Source organism: Aphelocoma coerulescens, chromosome 11 (assembly GCF_041296385.1).
Source record: "Aphelocoma coerulescens isolate FSJ_1873_10779 chromosome 11, UR_Acoe_1.0, whole genome shotgun sequence".
Classification (NCBI taxonomy): domain Eukaryota; kingdom Metazoa; phylum Chordata; class Aves; order Passeriformes; family Corvidae; genus Aphelocoma; species Aphelocoma coerulescens.
The window spans coordinates 15,204,454-15,222,054 of NC_091025.1; the positions used below are offsets into that span (position 1 = coordinate 15,204,454).

The window sequence follows — 17,601 nt, forward strand, 5'->3', positions numbered from 1 at the left end:
CAGAAACATTTAAGTGTAAAAAATTAAAATTTCTTACGTTCTACCTTTGACAGGGGACAGTCCTACATTTTATAGGAGCTGGTTTCAGATTGGCTCTAGCACCTCTTGTACCTTGCATTAGCCCTCAGAAGCTACTGCAGATGTAGACCAGTTTGAGTTTGTGCTGTCATTAATTGCTCAGGTATATTCCCAGAATGACAGAAAAAATTAAATCCCTTGAGTAATGAAAAAAAGGATAATGTGCACGAGCAAAGGAAAGATGGTTTGGATTGTGTTAAACAGAAGAAACCTAAGAAAGAGATGAACAGGAAGAAAAACTTGGCAGGGCTGTGTCCATTGACTGAGAGTATGTTACGATATGTGTGACACACATCTTGCATATATTAGATGTATTATATGCATTTACAGTGTTACTGCATTTTCCCTTGGAAATGTGACTAGCCAATTTTAAACCATGCTTAGATGAACTGATGAAATACAGTAAAAATGGTGCTGTTTTAAATGAATTCAATTCACATTTCCTTCCTAAAAAAAGACTGCCTGTTGCCATTCTCTGAAGGCGCTTGTAGTGGGATGAGCAATATGAATAATTAAGGAAAATGGGTATGTGTGCTCCAAGAGGAGACAATTTTGGTATTGAACATCCTTTATTCTTACATTTCTAAGATGAACTAAAAGGACTTTTCATTTCTCTGGATTCCTCCAGATTTCCCATCCTTAACATTGTACAGCATGCCTTTTCTCCTGTCTTAATGACATCCCAAACTTTTGTTGAAAATAATTGATTGAATTTAAATTTCCTTAAAAGTTTAAGAGGTAATGTTACAGTATAAATTTCCTACCAAACACTAAGTAGGGAAATATCCATTAGTGAAATTAACTACAGTTTCTAGGTAGCTAACAATGTGCAGTATACAGTAGGGCATGGCTAATGAACACTGCAGTGGGTGATATTTCATTATACAAATTAATGCTCACATTTTAATGGGAAAGTCACATAATGAATCTCAGCTTCAGTGACAGCAATTAGAGACACAGATTGTCCCCTTCTGGACAAGGCACTGTTTAGCAATAAGCAGCTGTGTAAAAAGTCTTCAGGTTTACAACGTATATATATGCTTTGGGGGAATTGTGTACAGTTTATATTAATGTACTGAATCTTCCCTGCAAAGTAACAACCATATTTATCTCTCTGCATTTTAACTAAGTAAAGACATGTAAAAAGACTAAATAAATATTGCAGATGAGATATAAATAAAGGAAAATATTCAATTATAAAACTTTATAAAAATTAAAATATTTTATAGTGATGGCAAGTGCACAATTGAAAAATCTTTAATAAAATGAATCAAAACCATCAAAATTCTGTCCTATTACAGGGTAGGGGTAGTTTCATCTTATATACTAGAGAAAAATGACTAGTAAAGAAAAGTAGTAAAGAGGAAAAGTTAACTAGTATTTCTGACAAACAGATTAATTGTGTGGTGAAACATGTGCAGGATCCAAAAATAATCCTACAGAACCTTTGATATTCCATTTGGTTTAAAAAGTGTGAAGTGAATGATTAGAATGATAAAAGAAATTACCGTGTAAGAATAGGCATAATAATGAACTAATTAAACCATACAGCAATTCATTTCTAAAATATCTACTGCACAATGGATAAAATAGGTTATCAATAACTGTTTCAATGGTAAAATAAAAAATGCTGGAAAATGTTTTCAATATTTTCATTAAGCAGTATTCTCTGGAATTATAAGATGTTTGATTTCATTTGCTTTGCATGAAAGCAAACTGTAGCTTGTTAAGAAACGTGTGAGGTTGAATTGCAACTCACATTGTCCCTGCGTGACTGTCACAGCCCCACTGCAAGTGGGGCAGCCCAGTGTTTGGGGTTGGGGTTCTTGCCCTGGTGCACAGCTGTCACTGTACTGGGGAACAGCACCACGAGGAGCAGAAGGGCATACTCCACGGACAACTCATGAAATCTTATTTAAAAGCTAAAGGGGAGCATTCAGTGGGAAAAGGGGGTGTGGGGTGCAGAGCAGGGGTGCAGGGCAGATTTTTAAGAAGCTGTATGTTAAATATGAAAAATTAATAAAGAAGCTCACAGAACTAAGTTTAAATAGATCTTTAAGAAGCACAGAAATTTGATAAGGGAAACTAAAAGCAATAGTAAAAATATGTATATGGCTATGAGAGTTATGGAAAATGGGGTAAAATTCTGTATATCTGGCAGGCCAAACAATTGGTATCTTGCTAATACTGGTCAAGAACAGATAAGAAATTATCAGCCATGGTATAGAAGACTAAATACTCTTCTGCTGTGTTCTCAGAAAGAAGCATGATGGTTTTCATAAGCATTTTCCAATGATACAATTGTGCTCCCATTAAGTAATGAGGCTGTTATGCTGTAGCCCACTGCATTTTAATATTTTTTAGAATGAATGAGACTGGATAACTTAAAGACAAAATCTTTAAAACCCTGACTGAAGAGCTCTCCAAATCGTTAAAGTTCATTGAAAAAAAAACCCAAAAAACATCTTGGAACACAGAGCAAGATCCAGAGCACTCATGGTGGTAAAAAAAGCTCTGGCTATTCTTGAATTTCCCAAAAATAAGAATATTTAGACCTTGAAATTGGGATTACCCTGACATAAATTTGGGGTAAAATTGCAGAATGAATTTGTTAACTAACTGAAAATTGGTAGCATAGTTAATTCAATTTTATTTTATGAAAGGAAATTTTATCAAGTTTCTTCTCATAAAAGTAGCTTGTTCTATATGACAGTCCCACCACCAACAACTACAAACAACAACAAAACAACCACACTAAAAATCCCCCCAAAAATCAGTATACAGATATGAAATGGCACATAAACTCCCAGTTCCACAGCAGTGCTTTCAGCTCCAACTATTTGGTATTTCATCATTATTTGGAAGACTATATAAAAATCACTGTTGATAAAATTTACCAATGGCACAAAAATGGTAAGATGCTAAAAATCATGGGGAGGCACTGATTAGTCACTTAGTCAAGTGGGCTCTTTTCAACAATATGAATTTTAAATCAGCAATATGTAAAGGAAAAAATACTAGAGGTAGTGATGAACTGGGCCCGGGACTGTGGCAGGGAAGCAACAGAATATGAGCTGTTAGTTGATTGCTAAATCTACAGATGTAAACACAGTTTTGGACTGTATAAAATTGCTTTGAAGTTGAAATTTCATCAAAGCTTTAGTGGGTACCCATAATTTAAAAGGACACTGAAAAATTAGGAAGGATGTTCCACTCAAGAGTGAGAGGAGGTGAAGAAGTGACTATTTTGCTGTCTGCAAATACCTTCCTCAGGAGATAGACTTTTTTAATTTAAAAAAAATCTGTTCAGTCTAACAGGGAAAAATTTAGCAATGTTCAGTAGTAGGAAGCAGGCACTGGACAAATTCAAGCTAGAACTAAGGCACACATTTTGATCAGTCAAAATACATAATCAGTCAAACAGTTTACCAAGGGACGTGTTGGAGTCTTATTCACTGCTATTGTTGAAACAAAACTTTTTTAAACTAAAACAATAAGTTTTGTTTCAAAATGTAGTTATGCTCTGATGCTGGAATTATCATGTGAGGATCTTTGGCTTGTGTTGTAGAACAGATAAGACTAGATGATCATAATTGTCCCTTCTGGCCTTAAAATCTGTAAATCTAGTTATAAACTGGCTGTGGTCTCCTTGCACAGCCCGTAGCAGATGGTTCCCCTGACCAGTAGGGTCAGATTTTGTTCTGAGCAGGACTGGGGATCTCCTGCACAGGTTATACAGCTGGGTTTGTTTATAAACCTGCTATACAAATAGACCTGTTTCTACTGGGCAACATGTCTGTTTTCAGTTATCTACCAAGTTTTTGTGCAGATTTTACAAGCAGCATTGAATTTTTATTGTTTTACTTTATCCTGATATAAAATAATTCCCCTGAGATATCTTGTGTCTTGTAAACCAGAGCAGTAGGTAGATCAGAACTGTGATTTTGCTGCCCAGATAAGGTACTCCTATAACATTTTTTGTTTCCATTAATTGTACATGCTGGAATGTTCTCTCATCCTACTCCATTGTGAAAAATTTTGCAGGGATGCAAACAGGGCCAGAGAATTAGCAAGATCAGGGTGGCCATTGCCTTTGTGAACAATGAAAAATGACTCTTGGATATGAAATGCAGAAAATTATTTTGAAAGTCATGTTCCCTCACTCCTACATGGCAACGTTAATTTATGTGAACTGATATTAAGTGTTAAATAACTCATCCAGACACTGCTCTTGGCAATAATACCAGGGTAGTCATTACACTGGGATGAATTCTCTGAAACCTTTCCTCAAAGTATGAGACACAAACAGGTTGTCTTCTAACAAGAATCATAGCCTACCTCCTTGTCCCCTGCAGTGTCCTGTGGACATATACTACTGCATTCGCTGATAGAATCCTGAAAATTAGTGGTCCTTTGGGTTTTCCATTGAAACTGGCTTGGTTTGAGGTGAAACTGGGATTTTTCCCACAGCAGTTTATAACTCTGTTTTGTCATTTGTACAGGGTCTTACACAGGGTTTAGCTGGTTATTAATTTGAATGGATGAAGTAGCATCTAAATAACTGCACAATTACTGAATTTAGGAAATACTGACAGAGTAAATTAAAAAGATTCAAAGATGATTGACTCCATCCTACTCCCTTCTCCCGGTGCCTGCCCTTGAAATAGCAGCATTTAAGACTGCTTTGAAGTAAACTAACCACTGCCAGTATTTGGATCTGGAAGAGAAGAGTGAGGTTTTGAATAGCTCTCTTTCAACAATGTTATTTGGCCGGTCCTGTGTTGCAAAGGTGGCACAGTGTGTTGCTACACGTTGAGTTTAATTTCAGACCTTCAGCTTTAGATCTCATTTCTAGCCATGCGAGGGGTGGGAGCACCACAGAGGCAGCACACCAAGGCTGGGTTAGATCTGAACTTTTTATCACACTGTCTCAGTCAGTGTCTTCTTTCAGTCCAATGCTTATGGCATTGGTGGCTAGCTGTGTGCAGATCTCCTCTGCTGAAAGGAAGCTCACTCCGTGGAGAGGCCTTAGAGCAGAAAATGGAATGACTTCAAGGCTTAGCAATTCAGAATAAGAGTAAGTTGTGCCCAGGCCTTTAGACTGAAGGTACTTTTAGAAGTACGAAATAGAACTAATATTTTCTCTAGTTAGCATTTTTTAACTTACTTGTACCCATTTTTATGTATGGATACTGCTTTAAGCAGTTTCTGCATGTTTTTAGCAACATCAGTACAGCCTATATTGCAAATTTCTCCTTCTCCCTGCAATAGTTCTCCAGCAGTTGACACAGTGCCTGCAATGCTGGGACACACTTTTTGATGGTGCCACTTGATGTGTAATGCAAACACACTGAACTATCATTAGAATAAAAGGAAGTGCTCAATATAATTGTGTTAAAGATTTCCGTAAAGGCATAGGGGATGCTGAGGAAGAGCTTTTCAATTAAGAGGAGTGAAAATTCAAAAGTGAGAACATTTAACCCTGTAAAGTCTGGCACTTGTTTTTCACCAGTCTCATTATGTCTTAGGCAACACTTGAACTACTTAAATCATAGTAGAGGTCACTTGTGACTGCTGACAGTAACTGGTGGGACAAGTATCAGAACAACTGAAAGCGGCTCAAAAAATACTGCAAAAAAACCTGTTGTAAACCCAGCATTCCTGTCTGTCCCCATTCTGACTGGCAGCACAGCTGTCAGAGTTTGCACGCTCCCAAACAGCCCTGCAGAAATGCAAACAAATAGACAGCCACTGTCTTTTGTCCCCTTGTCCCTACTCTCAAAGGCCTGCAATGGGGTTGTGTGCGCTCAGGTGCCCACCTGGGACCACAGAACAGGCGTGATCCATCTCAGGGTCGTGGTTCAGTAGGAACTGGCTTTTTTGCACAGCTCCCCCTAAACGCAGCCCCTGCTCCTCATCGGTGAAGCGCCAGAGCTTAATTAGGTGATTGGGAAAGACTCAGAAGTTTCATTGAAATGCTTAAATCTGATTTCTTCTGTTAAGCTGTGTGGACTGAGGCCTAAAGCATGAACCATGCTAATTACTACCTCTCCCTCTGCTGAGCACCTCTTGTTTGAGGTTCTGTGCTTTTCTCCTCTAAAAAGGTCGATTGATGTAGTTTGATATAAAGCTCTCATATTTCACCGTTTAGCTTTAGGATTACATTATGGATTTAGAATTTCTGCTGTTTGTAAGGTACTTCAGCCCTGGCTGGACTGCAGCGTGTATCCAGCCCCTGTTCATGGTCAGTGAGCTCTCGTGCAGTGCTCCATGGCCATGGGAGTGTTCCGGGCTTGCATCTCATTAGTAAATTCCTGCGATCACTGAGAGCAGCCGCTTCCCAAGTATTTACCAGCCCTTCAATTGAGCCTGTACATTAAATAACAGAAGTTTGAAAGCCTTTCAGTTTTGTTTTTAGCAGATTTTGAGGTTATTTGAAAACGGATAAATTTCCAGCTGGTTTGGTGAACTACATAATATTATACAGCATTTTTACTGTGGAGGAAGATTTCAAAACAAATGTTTCCATTATACCATTTGGAGAGGCTTGCCTTTGTCTTTTTTATCATTTAGGAAAAAAAAAAAAGCTACCTAGAGAAAACAGTTTCTTTTTCTTGCTGAGCTCCCTCATAGAAACAATTGCCAGTATTGACAGCTTGCAGATCTTTCAGATTGCTGTCTCTTTTAGTGAGGATTTCCATATTTCTTCCTTTAAAAGAAATTCTGCATTGCTAACAATGCTCTGCAAAAATTTAAGTATACATTTGCTTAGATGTACATTCTTTTTGGATATGTCTTTATGACTATATGTCAATATTTATTATATATATAAAATCTTCTGCCTATTTGAAAGTATAGGAAGAACAATAAAAGTTTAGTGTGGGCTTCAAATATTTATTTAATTCGTGGAAATCATCTTATATGTTTTAAAACTCTATTCAAGCCAAACCTAGAAAAGTGCTTATGGGAGGTAAATTACACATTTTACTACTCGAGCATTAGAAATGTCATTAGTACAAAATTAAAGGACTGCAAAATCCAGTAGATAATACTAATTTCAAATACAGAAACGAAATATATTTTGTACTTCTTATTACTCGATTTCTTTTTTACTGACTACTTTTTATTTTAACTATATGTTCTTATATGCTGCAGTCATAATGTAGTATAATATTAATATTTTATAGAATCTGTATTTATAGTTCTTTATTTAGAAACAATGCAGTAGGTCTGCAGATCTTTGAATCCTTCTGGAATGGTGCCCTCCAAATAATGATAAATTACTTGTGCAGTATGCCATTTGCTAATTATATCCATGATTTACTGCAGAGCAAGACTTAAATCATTCATTTCAGTCTTGCGTAACAGTGCCATAAAATTTTTAGGTTTAAAAATGGTTTCCATGTGTATAATTTAAACAAATTTTAGAGCAATTGTATACACAAAATATTGCAACCATCCATTTGTTACATTCTTTGTCTCCCTTTTTTTTAAACTTGTACTTTTAATGATTACTGTGGTTGAAATTGTTATGCTTCATTTTCATAATCATAGCTTTTAATTCTACAACAGTTTTCTACATGTTAGATTAAGAAAAGGATGGCTAATTGTGTGTAGATACCATGTCATTCCTGAATAGCCCCACATTCTGGAAATCCATTTTAGAAATACTCAGTTTATGAATTAGTCTTCGATTAAAGGCGTTTCTTTTTTTAAAAGTGAATTATTAGTACCAAGATCTTCTTGTTTTTAAGCAGCTAGTGCTGATTTTTTAGTTTCTTCACTCATCCGTACACCAAAGTACAGTTAACTCTCTTTATATTTTGCTCTTTGTCCACACCTATAGGTGAGAAGCCTTACAAGTGTCCACATTGTGACTATGCTGGTACTCAATCTGCATCCCTCAAATACCACTTGGAACGACACCATCGGGAGCGACAGAACGGAGCAGGGCCACTCTCTGGGCAGAGTGCAAGTCAAGAACACAAAGATGAGGCACCAAGTAAAAGTTCTGTGTTTATTAGACCGGACATATTGCGAGGAGCCTTCAAGGGACTTCCTGGTATTGACTTCCGAAGTGGCATGGTGTCACAGCAGTGGACATCAGGAATGCTGTCTTCTGGAGATCAGCAAGGACAAGCAGCTGGCATGTCATCTGAAGGATCTGCAGAAAATATGAAGGGTTCAGACATATCTTCCAAAGGAACACACTTCTCTGAACTTGGCCGTGCTTACCAGAACATGGTCGGGAACGGTGTGAACTTTCAAGGGTCTTTGCAAGCTTTCATGGACAGCTTTGTCCTAAGTTCTTTGAAGAAAGAAAAAGAAATGAAGGACAAAGCTCTCTCAGATCCGCTTTCAGCAAAAGCTCTGGGCTCAGATGGTGGTGAGGAGAAGATAAATAGCAAGTCCTCACAGCGGAAAACAGAAAAGTCGCAATACGAACCTCTGGACTTGTCGGTAAGGCCCGATGCAGCCTCTCTACCAGGTTCCTCTGTCACTGTACAAGACAACATTGCTTGGCATGGTTGCTTATTTTGTTCTTTTACAACTTCATCCATGGAACTCATGGCTCTGCACCTCCAGGCCAATCACTTGGGCAAGGCTAAACGTAAAGACAACATCATAGGCAACAACAAAGACCAGTCTAGAGAAGTTTCAGCCTCGGTGAACAAAGTGAGCTTGCTCCCCTCTTCTGTGCAGTCCAGCAAGGAGGCAGGAGTTTCAAACATGCTGAGCCAGCTGGACTCAGCTTCTGAGAAAATGACCCAAGGACAAAATAAAGAGACCCTGGGAGAGCAAAAGAGCACTGCCTGGCCGAGCCACATGGAATCCACTTTTTGTAATTTTACAACAGACTTCTATAAGCAGTTCGGTGTTTATCCTGGTGTTATTGGCACGGGAACACAAAATTCTTGCACCAGTAATGAATCCGAAAGAAAAACACAATCCGAAGATGACCCAAATATTCTGCTCTCTGACTCTGTAAATAAAAGTGCTACTGATGACCTTTCTGACATAGCTTCATCTGAGGATATGGAATCTTCCAAGGAAGAAAACATTGAAGATGAGGACATTGACACAGAACCAGATATTATGAATAAGCAGTTGTCTGCCATAAATAAAGAAAGCAGTGAAGGAGGCGACAATATACAAAGTGCAGTCACCTCACAACCCACACAAGGGCTCGTATCACCGCTGCCGCAAGCTTCTGAAAAGCAGTGGCACAGTCAGAATCTTCTCTCCTCACATGAAACTGCACAAGGAGTGATGAAACCCGAACAAGTTCAGGGTCCGCAGGTCCTGGAGAAGCAGATGAACATGTTGTCAGTCCTAAGAGCTTACAGCTCTGATGGCTTAGCAGCCTTTAATGGACTTGCAAGTAGCACAGCAACTAGTGGATGTATCAAGAGACCTGACTTGTGTGGTAAGTTTTAGACCTTCTTTTAGACCATTTCAGAAAACACTTGTGCAGAATCATGAAGCTGCTCTTTAAATATACTTAGTCATGTTTGTTAGTAATACATTTTTTTAAATGTTAAAACCTGTGGGCCAAATTCTAGTCCTATATGTGGTCTACTCCATTGAAATCAGCAGTGCTGCATGCATACTTAAACAGGATTTTAGAAAGAACTTGCTTTTTAAACTAGAGTAGCAGCAATATAGACTATCTGTGCTAGTGGCATCGGAAGGGGATACTTACTGCTTTAGCATACTCAAAGGAGGAAAAAGTTTTAAAAAATTTACATGGTAACTTGCAAACTTTTCAGTATTTTGATACAAGAACCCAAGAAAAACACTGGATTCTTTGCCAAGCGAACCTTGCTTTCTCTCTTTTTTCTTTTTTCCCCCCTTTCTTTCTTTGGATTAATGAAATCAAAGGCCAAGTGCATGGAATGTGTCTACCTGTGTTGAAAAGACTTTATTTTTTCTTTCTTTTATTTTCTTTCCCTCCTTTTTTTTCTTTTTTTTTTTTTTTTAATTATAATTTTCTGGTTTGGTTCAATGGCACACATGCAGTACTTGCCCTTGACCATTTTCACTATTCTAACCAACAGTTGTGTAAATTGCGATTTGCCTAACTAAGAATATGCCTCCAGGTAATTAAAATAATAGCACACCAAACAAACAAAACCACCTTTTACCCTTTTCAGTCTCTAAATTACAAAACTGCAGTTTTACTTCCTCATATCACACCCCTCATATTTACAAAAATTTAAGTTAAATCTATTTGGAACAAATGAGATTGAGGATTTTTTTTTCAATTTATCTCCTATTTTGTCAGCAGGGTGTTTGTTTGAAAGAGATTTTACAGTGTAAATCCTTTGAAAAACAGTATCACTTTAAAAAGCAGAGTCAGCAAAGGACACAAAAACTTCAGTAATGTTCACTTCACTTAACCTTCAAACTCATCAGAAAACTCATTGTCAGAGCTGAACATGCATAATAAAATGTATTCAAGTTAAAAAAAAAAAAAGAAGAGAAAACATTATCAACAGTTTTAAAGCCTGACAATTTAAAATGAAACCCTCAATCTGCAAGCACTCATGAGTGTTTCCTCTGGTTAACTTAAGGTTAGTGGGAGTTTTGTTTGACTTTACTGGCAGAGTGTAGATGCTCAAAGCCATAACCCCTTCTCCAGGCCCCTCTCTGCTTTTCCACATGTAGTAGTTGATCTGATAAAAAAAGTCTGATTTCTACACACAAAGTTTATCTCGCTTGTATCCTTAGAGAATTGTGACTTCACAATATTGTCATTACTTTAACCAATATCTGCTCAAGTATCCATGTGGCCTTACTTGTAAACTTCTGTGTCTCAGTGCACTGAGAACCAATTTAGGTAGTTGGAAATATTTCCAGATCCTTAAAAATCAGCATTTACATTATTGAAAAGAGGTGATTTAATTTGAAGCAGGTAAAATCCTACTTGGATTTTTTTTTCCATTTGTGGACTACAATCAATTAACAAAAAAGGAAAAAAAATACAGAAGAGAAATTACTGTCTAAACAAAAGTAAAAAAATTGGAAAACTAAGATTAGTTGCTTTGTGCAAAATTTCTTTATGCTTTTTCACAGGCATAAGATTTTTAAAACAACAACAGAAAAAACCTGTAATATTATTATTGAAATGAGGTCATGTTATTTCCATTAGTTTTTTGTTTCATCTTCCAATCAATTCAACAGACATTTTATGATAGCTTGAGTTTATATGATTTTAAAGACCATATCCCTTTCACAAGCTCTGCCCAGTGATAATGGATTTGACTTGAAGTATGAAGGAAAAAAAGAAACAACAGAAGCTTCTCTGTTCTACTTTTTAAGCCATTTTTTAATCGAAAATGCAGTGGGAGTCCTTCCGTCCCCCCCCCTCCAAAAATAGCTTTTTAAAATTCTTTTCTGTCATTCTACTGGTGTTTGCAGAAATATAAAGGTTGGCTATTTAAATACATTATTTCATTTTTCTCAATATCTCATGGCAAAAGTGGATGAGTATGAACAATCCCCATGTCAGTAGCTCTTTTTTTTTGTTTGATTGGCTTGGACACCACCCACTTGAAAGTAGTGTTTTTGGGGGAGTTTTCATTTTCTCAGTGACATTTTAGACTGTGAAATCACACTCCATCTGTGCATGTTAGTGTGGGGAATCCCACCTGATGTTTCTGCACTTGCCGATTAGCAATCGGGAGCACCCTGTTCATTTATTAGCCTTCCTTCCTTTCCTCCTGCATGAAGCCCATGACCAGTCATGGTTCCCTTTGTCTCTCCTACTGCCTGGGAGATCAGAAAACTTGAGACACACCTCCAGCATCCGATTTCAGGGCATGATTCTCATGTTCCTTTTGTGTTTGGGGAGACTCCGTGCATTTGCGTTCCTTTTTACAGCCAGTGATGTGTGTGTTGTTGACATCTCAAGAGAAAACATTGATGCATTTGATAACAGTTCTTGCACACTCAGAGAGCAAGGAATAGTGTTTTTTCTGTAGTCAGAATACAGAGGAAATAAAATTGAAATAAAATATTTCAGCTTCAGTAAGCTGAGATTGCATCTTTTTCTGGCCACGCTAATTGAGTTGAATTTCTGGCTGCCTAAAAAACAAGCTGGGTTATTCAGTGATCCATGTGGATCACTTTTAGATGGCAGATTTTACCCTAAGATAGTAGGTCAGGTTTTAAGCAAAAATCTTGGCACAAAAAAAAGTTTAGTTTCTACAGGAGAATGCCACCAACTCATATTGTTGTTTTGGAAAGTCACTGCACATGTGGAAGCAGTCCTCAGTTTCCCTATAATGGAGAATGAGAGAGATTGATGATGTACACAAAATTCATTTATGCTCCTATCGTGCTTCAGGCTGTAGGGATGAAAGACACAATTAGGAAAGAACCATAATTACTGCATAATAAAGAAATTTTCATGTCAAAATGCTGCTGAGAGAAAAATCACAAATTTTTGTAATATTTCTCCTTATATAGCAGAATGAACAGAAAGAAAAAAGAGCATTGATAATTTTACAGTTACTTCTGAACTGTACTTGGTTTTGGAGTCTCAGGTGATTCTACCCAGGAGCAGATCTTGTTAATCTTTGCTGGCACTCATTTCCTAAGAAGATGATAGGCCTTTCCTTGCTGCTTGGCAGCAAGTAGCCCAGTGGGGAGGGGAGACCCAAGGTGATGGCTCCATGGCTTGGTAGCTGTCTTGAGCATCTGTGTAGTCTGCTTTCACAGCCCTTGCTGATTTGACAAGTTAAGCTTGGAGATTCTAGATCTGTTTTGTATTTGAGTTTTGAAAGATCTGTTTTCCTTTCGATTTGTGCTCTTCTCTTTTTCTGCTTGTCTTCCCATATACATGTAGTTGTATCACAATAATGTTCTACCTTCTGTTCCAATGCATTAATTTACTTGTGATTTGTGCACAAGACCCTTTATGACAAGACCCTATCCCTTCTCTCTCTCTTCTGCTTTTAATTTCTCTGCTTTGTGACCAAGATGGTAAAATTTCCCTACTTGCATTTGCTGCTTGGGAAGTACTTAGGCTTTCAAAGGAGAGCTGATGGGCTGCAGAACTGTTGGCCAGAGATAGTCCTGGGCGTTAACTGGCTGCTTAATGGGTTAGTGCTATTGAATCCACACTTAATGATGTCCAAAAGTATTAGTTCCATGCTGTCTCTAAATCTAATTTGCTTCCATTCATGCTTGCTTTCCACTGCAATTAGTGCTGTTTTCTCCTGCACAGGCTCCACCCCATTATCACTTCATCCACTGTATGAAAACAGGGCAGGGCCCCTCTGATGCATGGGAGCAGCTTTGGAGTTCTGATCCTGCAAAGGGCTGAGCACTTTCAGTTTCCTTTGCAGCAGAAAGCTTTCAGCATTGCACAGAATTATTAAAATGTTCAGCATTGTAACTTTCTAAAATACCTTCCAAATGTGGAACTGCAGCGCAGGCAAGAGGGCTGGGCAAGGGGAAGATCAATTGTGGCAGATTATTACAGCTTTATTGTCATGTAATTATAGTGCTCTACCCCAATGTTTAAATAATGAATTTAGTTATTGTAAATTGCTTATTGCCACAGGTGTCAAAACCAAAAAGATCATAATGCTAACCCCGTCAGAACTACCACCAACACATGAAACACGGAAAAAGATTTTTAATTATTTGTGATGGCTTCACCTGAATCCTTATTGCAGAGCTTTTAAATTACAAAATCCATATTAAGAAGCAAAAGGCCTGATATATCCAAGCCCTAGGACAGCTCCAAGGCAATGGAAGGTCATCCTACTGCAGCAAATTGTAGTACTGCCCATTTAAAGTATCATGTAACGCACTTAAGGAACGCTTTGTCCTGATCTGTAGTTGGAGGACTAACCAGAATATTCTTTTCCTTCAAGGCAGAATGAAATGATATGGAAGTTTTACAGCAGACTTTTCTTTACCCCATTATTGTGCTTTTGAAGAGGTTTGTTAGTTTCAGTTAGGAGGTCCAAGGCCAGCTTTTAGAGTATGAACTGTTCTGCTGAACAGGAGATCAGCACCTCGGCCCCCGCCTGGGTTTCAGACACACTTCTGGATGTCACAGTGCCATTTGCATGGCAATATCAAACCAAACTCATATGGCTTGCTTCCTTTTTTTAATTAACTGGGAATGCCAGTGATCCAGTGAAGTTTGTGTTACTGGATAAAAGGGCCGGTCTGTGAATAGCATTGTATTTGCCAAATGGTTCGCTAGTCATTTCAGTACAAACAAATGGATGGTGTCTGTAAGTCTGCAAACACTGTTGACATTTAGCCTTGTTTATGTTACTTTCCTTTTGCTGCATATTTTTGGCTAGAAGAGATACTGCCTGAATCAACATTGACTTCCTAAGCAGAAGCTAAGGGCCCAGCCTTGCATCCCTCATTCTCGATGAGTAGCACTACTTATATGACTAAGGATTGCAGAATCAGGTCCTGTGTTTGTTTGACTTTAAATTTCATTGCTATTTTCATGTAATTTAATTTGATTGTATTTTGTTGTATCAGAAATCGGTCAGGTGATAATTTCGGTATCACCATTTTGTTTACTGTTGAAAACTTTTAGTTCTTACCATTTTTCATACTGTGGTGTGACATTCCCATTCCATTTATGTTTCTGGAAATTAACCCCTAAAATATCTGATACAGCTAAGTGCTGAGTACCTCCTATTCCCAGAGAGACTGGAGGCATTCAGTCCCTCCTAAGACCACATCTGAAAGGGGGATTGTGTTTGCAAAAGGAGGCCTTGGTATGTGCCTTGATTTCAGACATCAGTGGCCAGCCGCAGCAAGGCAAATCCCTAGCACAGAAAGGCTTTTCTTTTCTTTGCAGAGACAAAATAATGATGTAAGCTTAGAGCTGTGTGATTTTTGCTCTAAGTTTCATCTCCCAAACAGTATATTCTTATTGTTTTTGTCATATCCAGGTCAAATTTAAATTATAATTTAGGATTAGGCAGAGGCATAGAGATGTTTCCAGGTCTTTCCAAAGTGAGACAATGCTCTGGTTTGTGTTTTGGTTCAGGAATATACATTCCTGTGTCTGAGGTATAGTATTTCCTATAACTACTCATAAACATGAGCAATCTAGACATTCTTGTAAGTCAAAACTAAGTGTACGATTAATACCTATTAAGAGGCCAATTTTAAACAATTAATTTGACAGCAATTATAATTTTATGTTACAGGCTTTCAGGAATAAATAACCAAATTCATCTTTGTAATCTAAGGAACTTAGGATATCTTTATGCAGAGATGATCTTGTTATGCACAGTATTGCATACCTGGAAATTCTGAGGTTTGCTCCCACCTGTCTAGATGCCTGTAGTGCCAGGGATAAATAATTACCTGAGGCTTATTAATTGTTTCAGCAAAGAAAAAAATATATACCTTAAGTGTAAGCATTAATATATGTATACACAATACATCCACAATATATAACAAACCATCATAATAGTACAAAAATAGAGGTCCTGAATATGTTCTGTTATTTATGTGTTTGGCAAGCTTAGGGAATGGACTTTAGTATGAGTGAAAATTCTCTTAACATTTTTAAGGTTATTTATTGTCATTTCTATTTGAGTTTTTAATGGTCCTGTATTTTGTAATGCTTTAGCAGGAAAAAATACTGTAGTTATCTTTTTTCATATTCTTTGAGCAATATTTCTAGCTTAATATATTGTGCCAGGTTTTCCAATATTAACCAAGAAAGACAGTAAAATTCAATGAACAGAACTCTGACATCCACAATTTAAAACCTGTGATTGAAGTGAAATGTGTAAACTTCTAGTGGGTTATCATGTGCTTTGGAATAGAGTATTGTTGGAAGTAATTAGAAAATATATTAAGGTTTCCTGGTAATGAAGGTATGTAAGTTTTAATAATTGTTGCTTTCTGAATAAGTGTCAAACTATATCTTTAAATGTATATGGAGTTACAAGTTAGGTCACTTCTGAATGGAATGTAAAACAATACTAAAATGCTTCAATAACTTATCTCAGTGTTGCTAATAAAAAAAAAAGCTGTTAACCATTAGTGCAGTTTTGAGTCATTTTGTTAATTAATTCAAGAAAACTCTCTGAGAAAGTGTTGTACCTTTTGGTAGACCAAAAACCACTCATGCAATCCACAGTTGTTTGATACTTTGAGAGGCAAACTCTGCAAAGATGCTTGTTGGCCTTGTAAATCATATTTATCAAAAATCCCATCTTTTAAGGCATTAGAATGGTGCCATGTACTGTTAGGCAGGTATATAAGGGGGGGGCATTAGACTTGTTTCCTCTGTCACGGAAAATACCTTGGGAATGTGGGACCAGTTTCTCCTCTGTCACCAGTAAAATCCAGAAGAAATTTTTGTGGATGACTCAAGGTTGAAAATGAGAAGTGTGGGTGGATTAAGTGTGTAAATATTCGTGCCCTGGTGCTTGGCCAGGGTGAGTCAAATACGGGGTTCTAGTGCTGCAGCTGGAAAGGCAGCCTTAGTGAGTAATGGGTGTGCAAGGCCTATCCCAGTGGAGAAATACCAGGAGCATACAGAGTGATCTTTCTTGGGTAACCTTGCCCAGCCTTACTGAAGTCACAGCTCCAATCCTTCATACAGCCCTGAATGCTCATTCTGGTTTCCCACGGGAAGAATGTGTGATGAGCATCCTGACAATAGCCTCCCTCCCCAGGCCCATGTAGGATTCTCCTGAGGTAAAGCAAGTGTAGGAGAACAAGCAGCCAGCCTTGCCAGTGCCAGTAGCACCACCCAGATCCATGGTAAGTGTTTCCAGGATGGGGTCCGTGACAGGTGGCCCGTTGTCCGGAGCACCGCTGAGCATGCAGTGGGAGCTAAAGGAAAACGTGTCTGGGGCTCCCAGTGTCACGTCTTCATTAATGTTCTCCCTTCTAAATAGCATATTGGTACTTTTTATTTATTCCACCAAAACACCATGAGTCAGGACCTGACATTTTAGTGTTCTGTGTCATACTGAGAAAAATCTGTGGTTCAGCAGTAGGACAATTATATTATTTTGGAAGGGCTAGAAATAATACAGCATTTGTGAGACAACTGTAACATTTATCCAGACTCAGTGTGAGATTGTTCTTCCTTTTATTTGGAGAGCACTTCCAAAAAAGTATCAACTAGGAGCACAGAAAAAAAAGAAGACAAGAAAAAGTGGCATTTAGGATTCCATTTAACCCCCATCGGGTATAATCTCATTTTGTGTAATACCACTGGCTGTTCCCTGTCTAAACTTCTATGCAGTGAGCTGTGAATATAGTCCTTATTGTCCTGTGGGCAATATGACTAAGGAAAAAATATCTCTGTGATACAATGGAGCATTTGTCTGAATGGCATAACCTAAGGTCCATAACATCAAATCTAAAGTTGTAATTATACAGCTGCAGTCACACCACTCAAGTGAAGGCTGTGTCAGCACTTGTATTATATAAGGAATCCTGTTTTCAAGGGTTGATGAGTCATATGCAAAAAACATTTATCACTAAACAATTGTTCTGATTGTTCTG

At 37.8% G+C, this 17,601-nt stretch overlaps 1 protein-coding gene across 20 annotated transcripts in view; it reads left to right on the plus strand.

The window, feature by feature from the left end:
- ZNF536 (zinc finger protein 536) overlaps window positions 1-17,601 on the plus strand; it is a 333,314-nt gene that overhangs the window by 207,449 nt on the left and 108,264 nt on the right. For 18 of the 20 annotated variants that reach the window (XM_069026397.1, XM_069026402.1, XM_069026403.1 and 15 more), the window contains one exon: window positions 7,925-9,505. In XM_069026397.1, coding sequence (XP_068882498.1) covers window positions 7,925-9,505 — 1,581 coding nt within the window. Of the gene's footprint in view, window positions 1-7,924; window positions 9,506-13,964; window positions 16,107-17,601 lie in introns of those variants that run through there. The other 2 variants (XM_069026410.1, XM_069026409.1) reach the window with 2 other exon arrangements.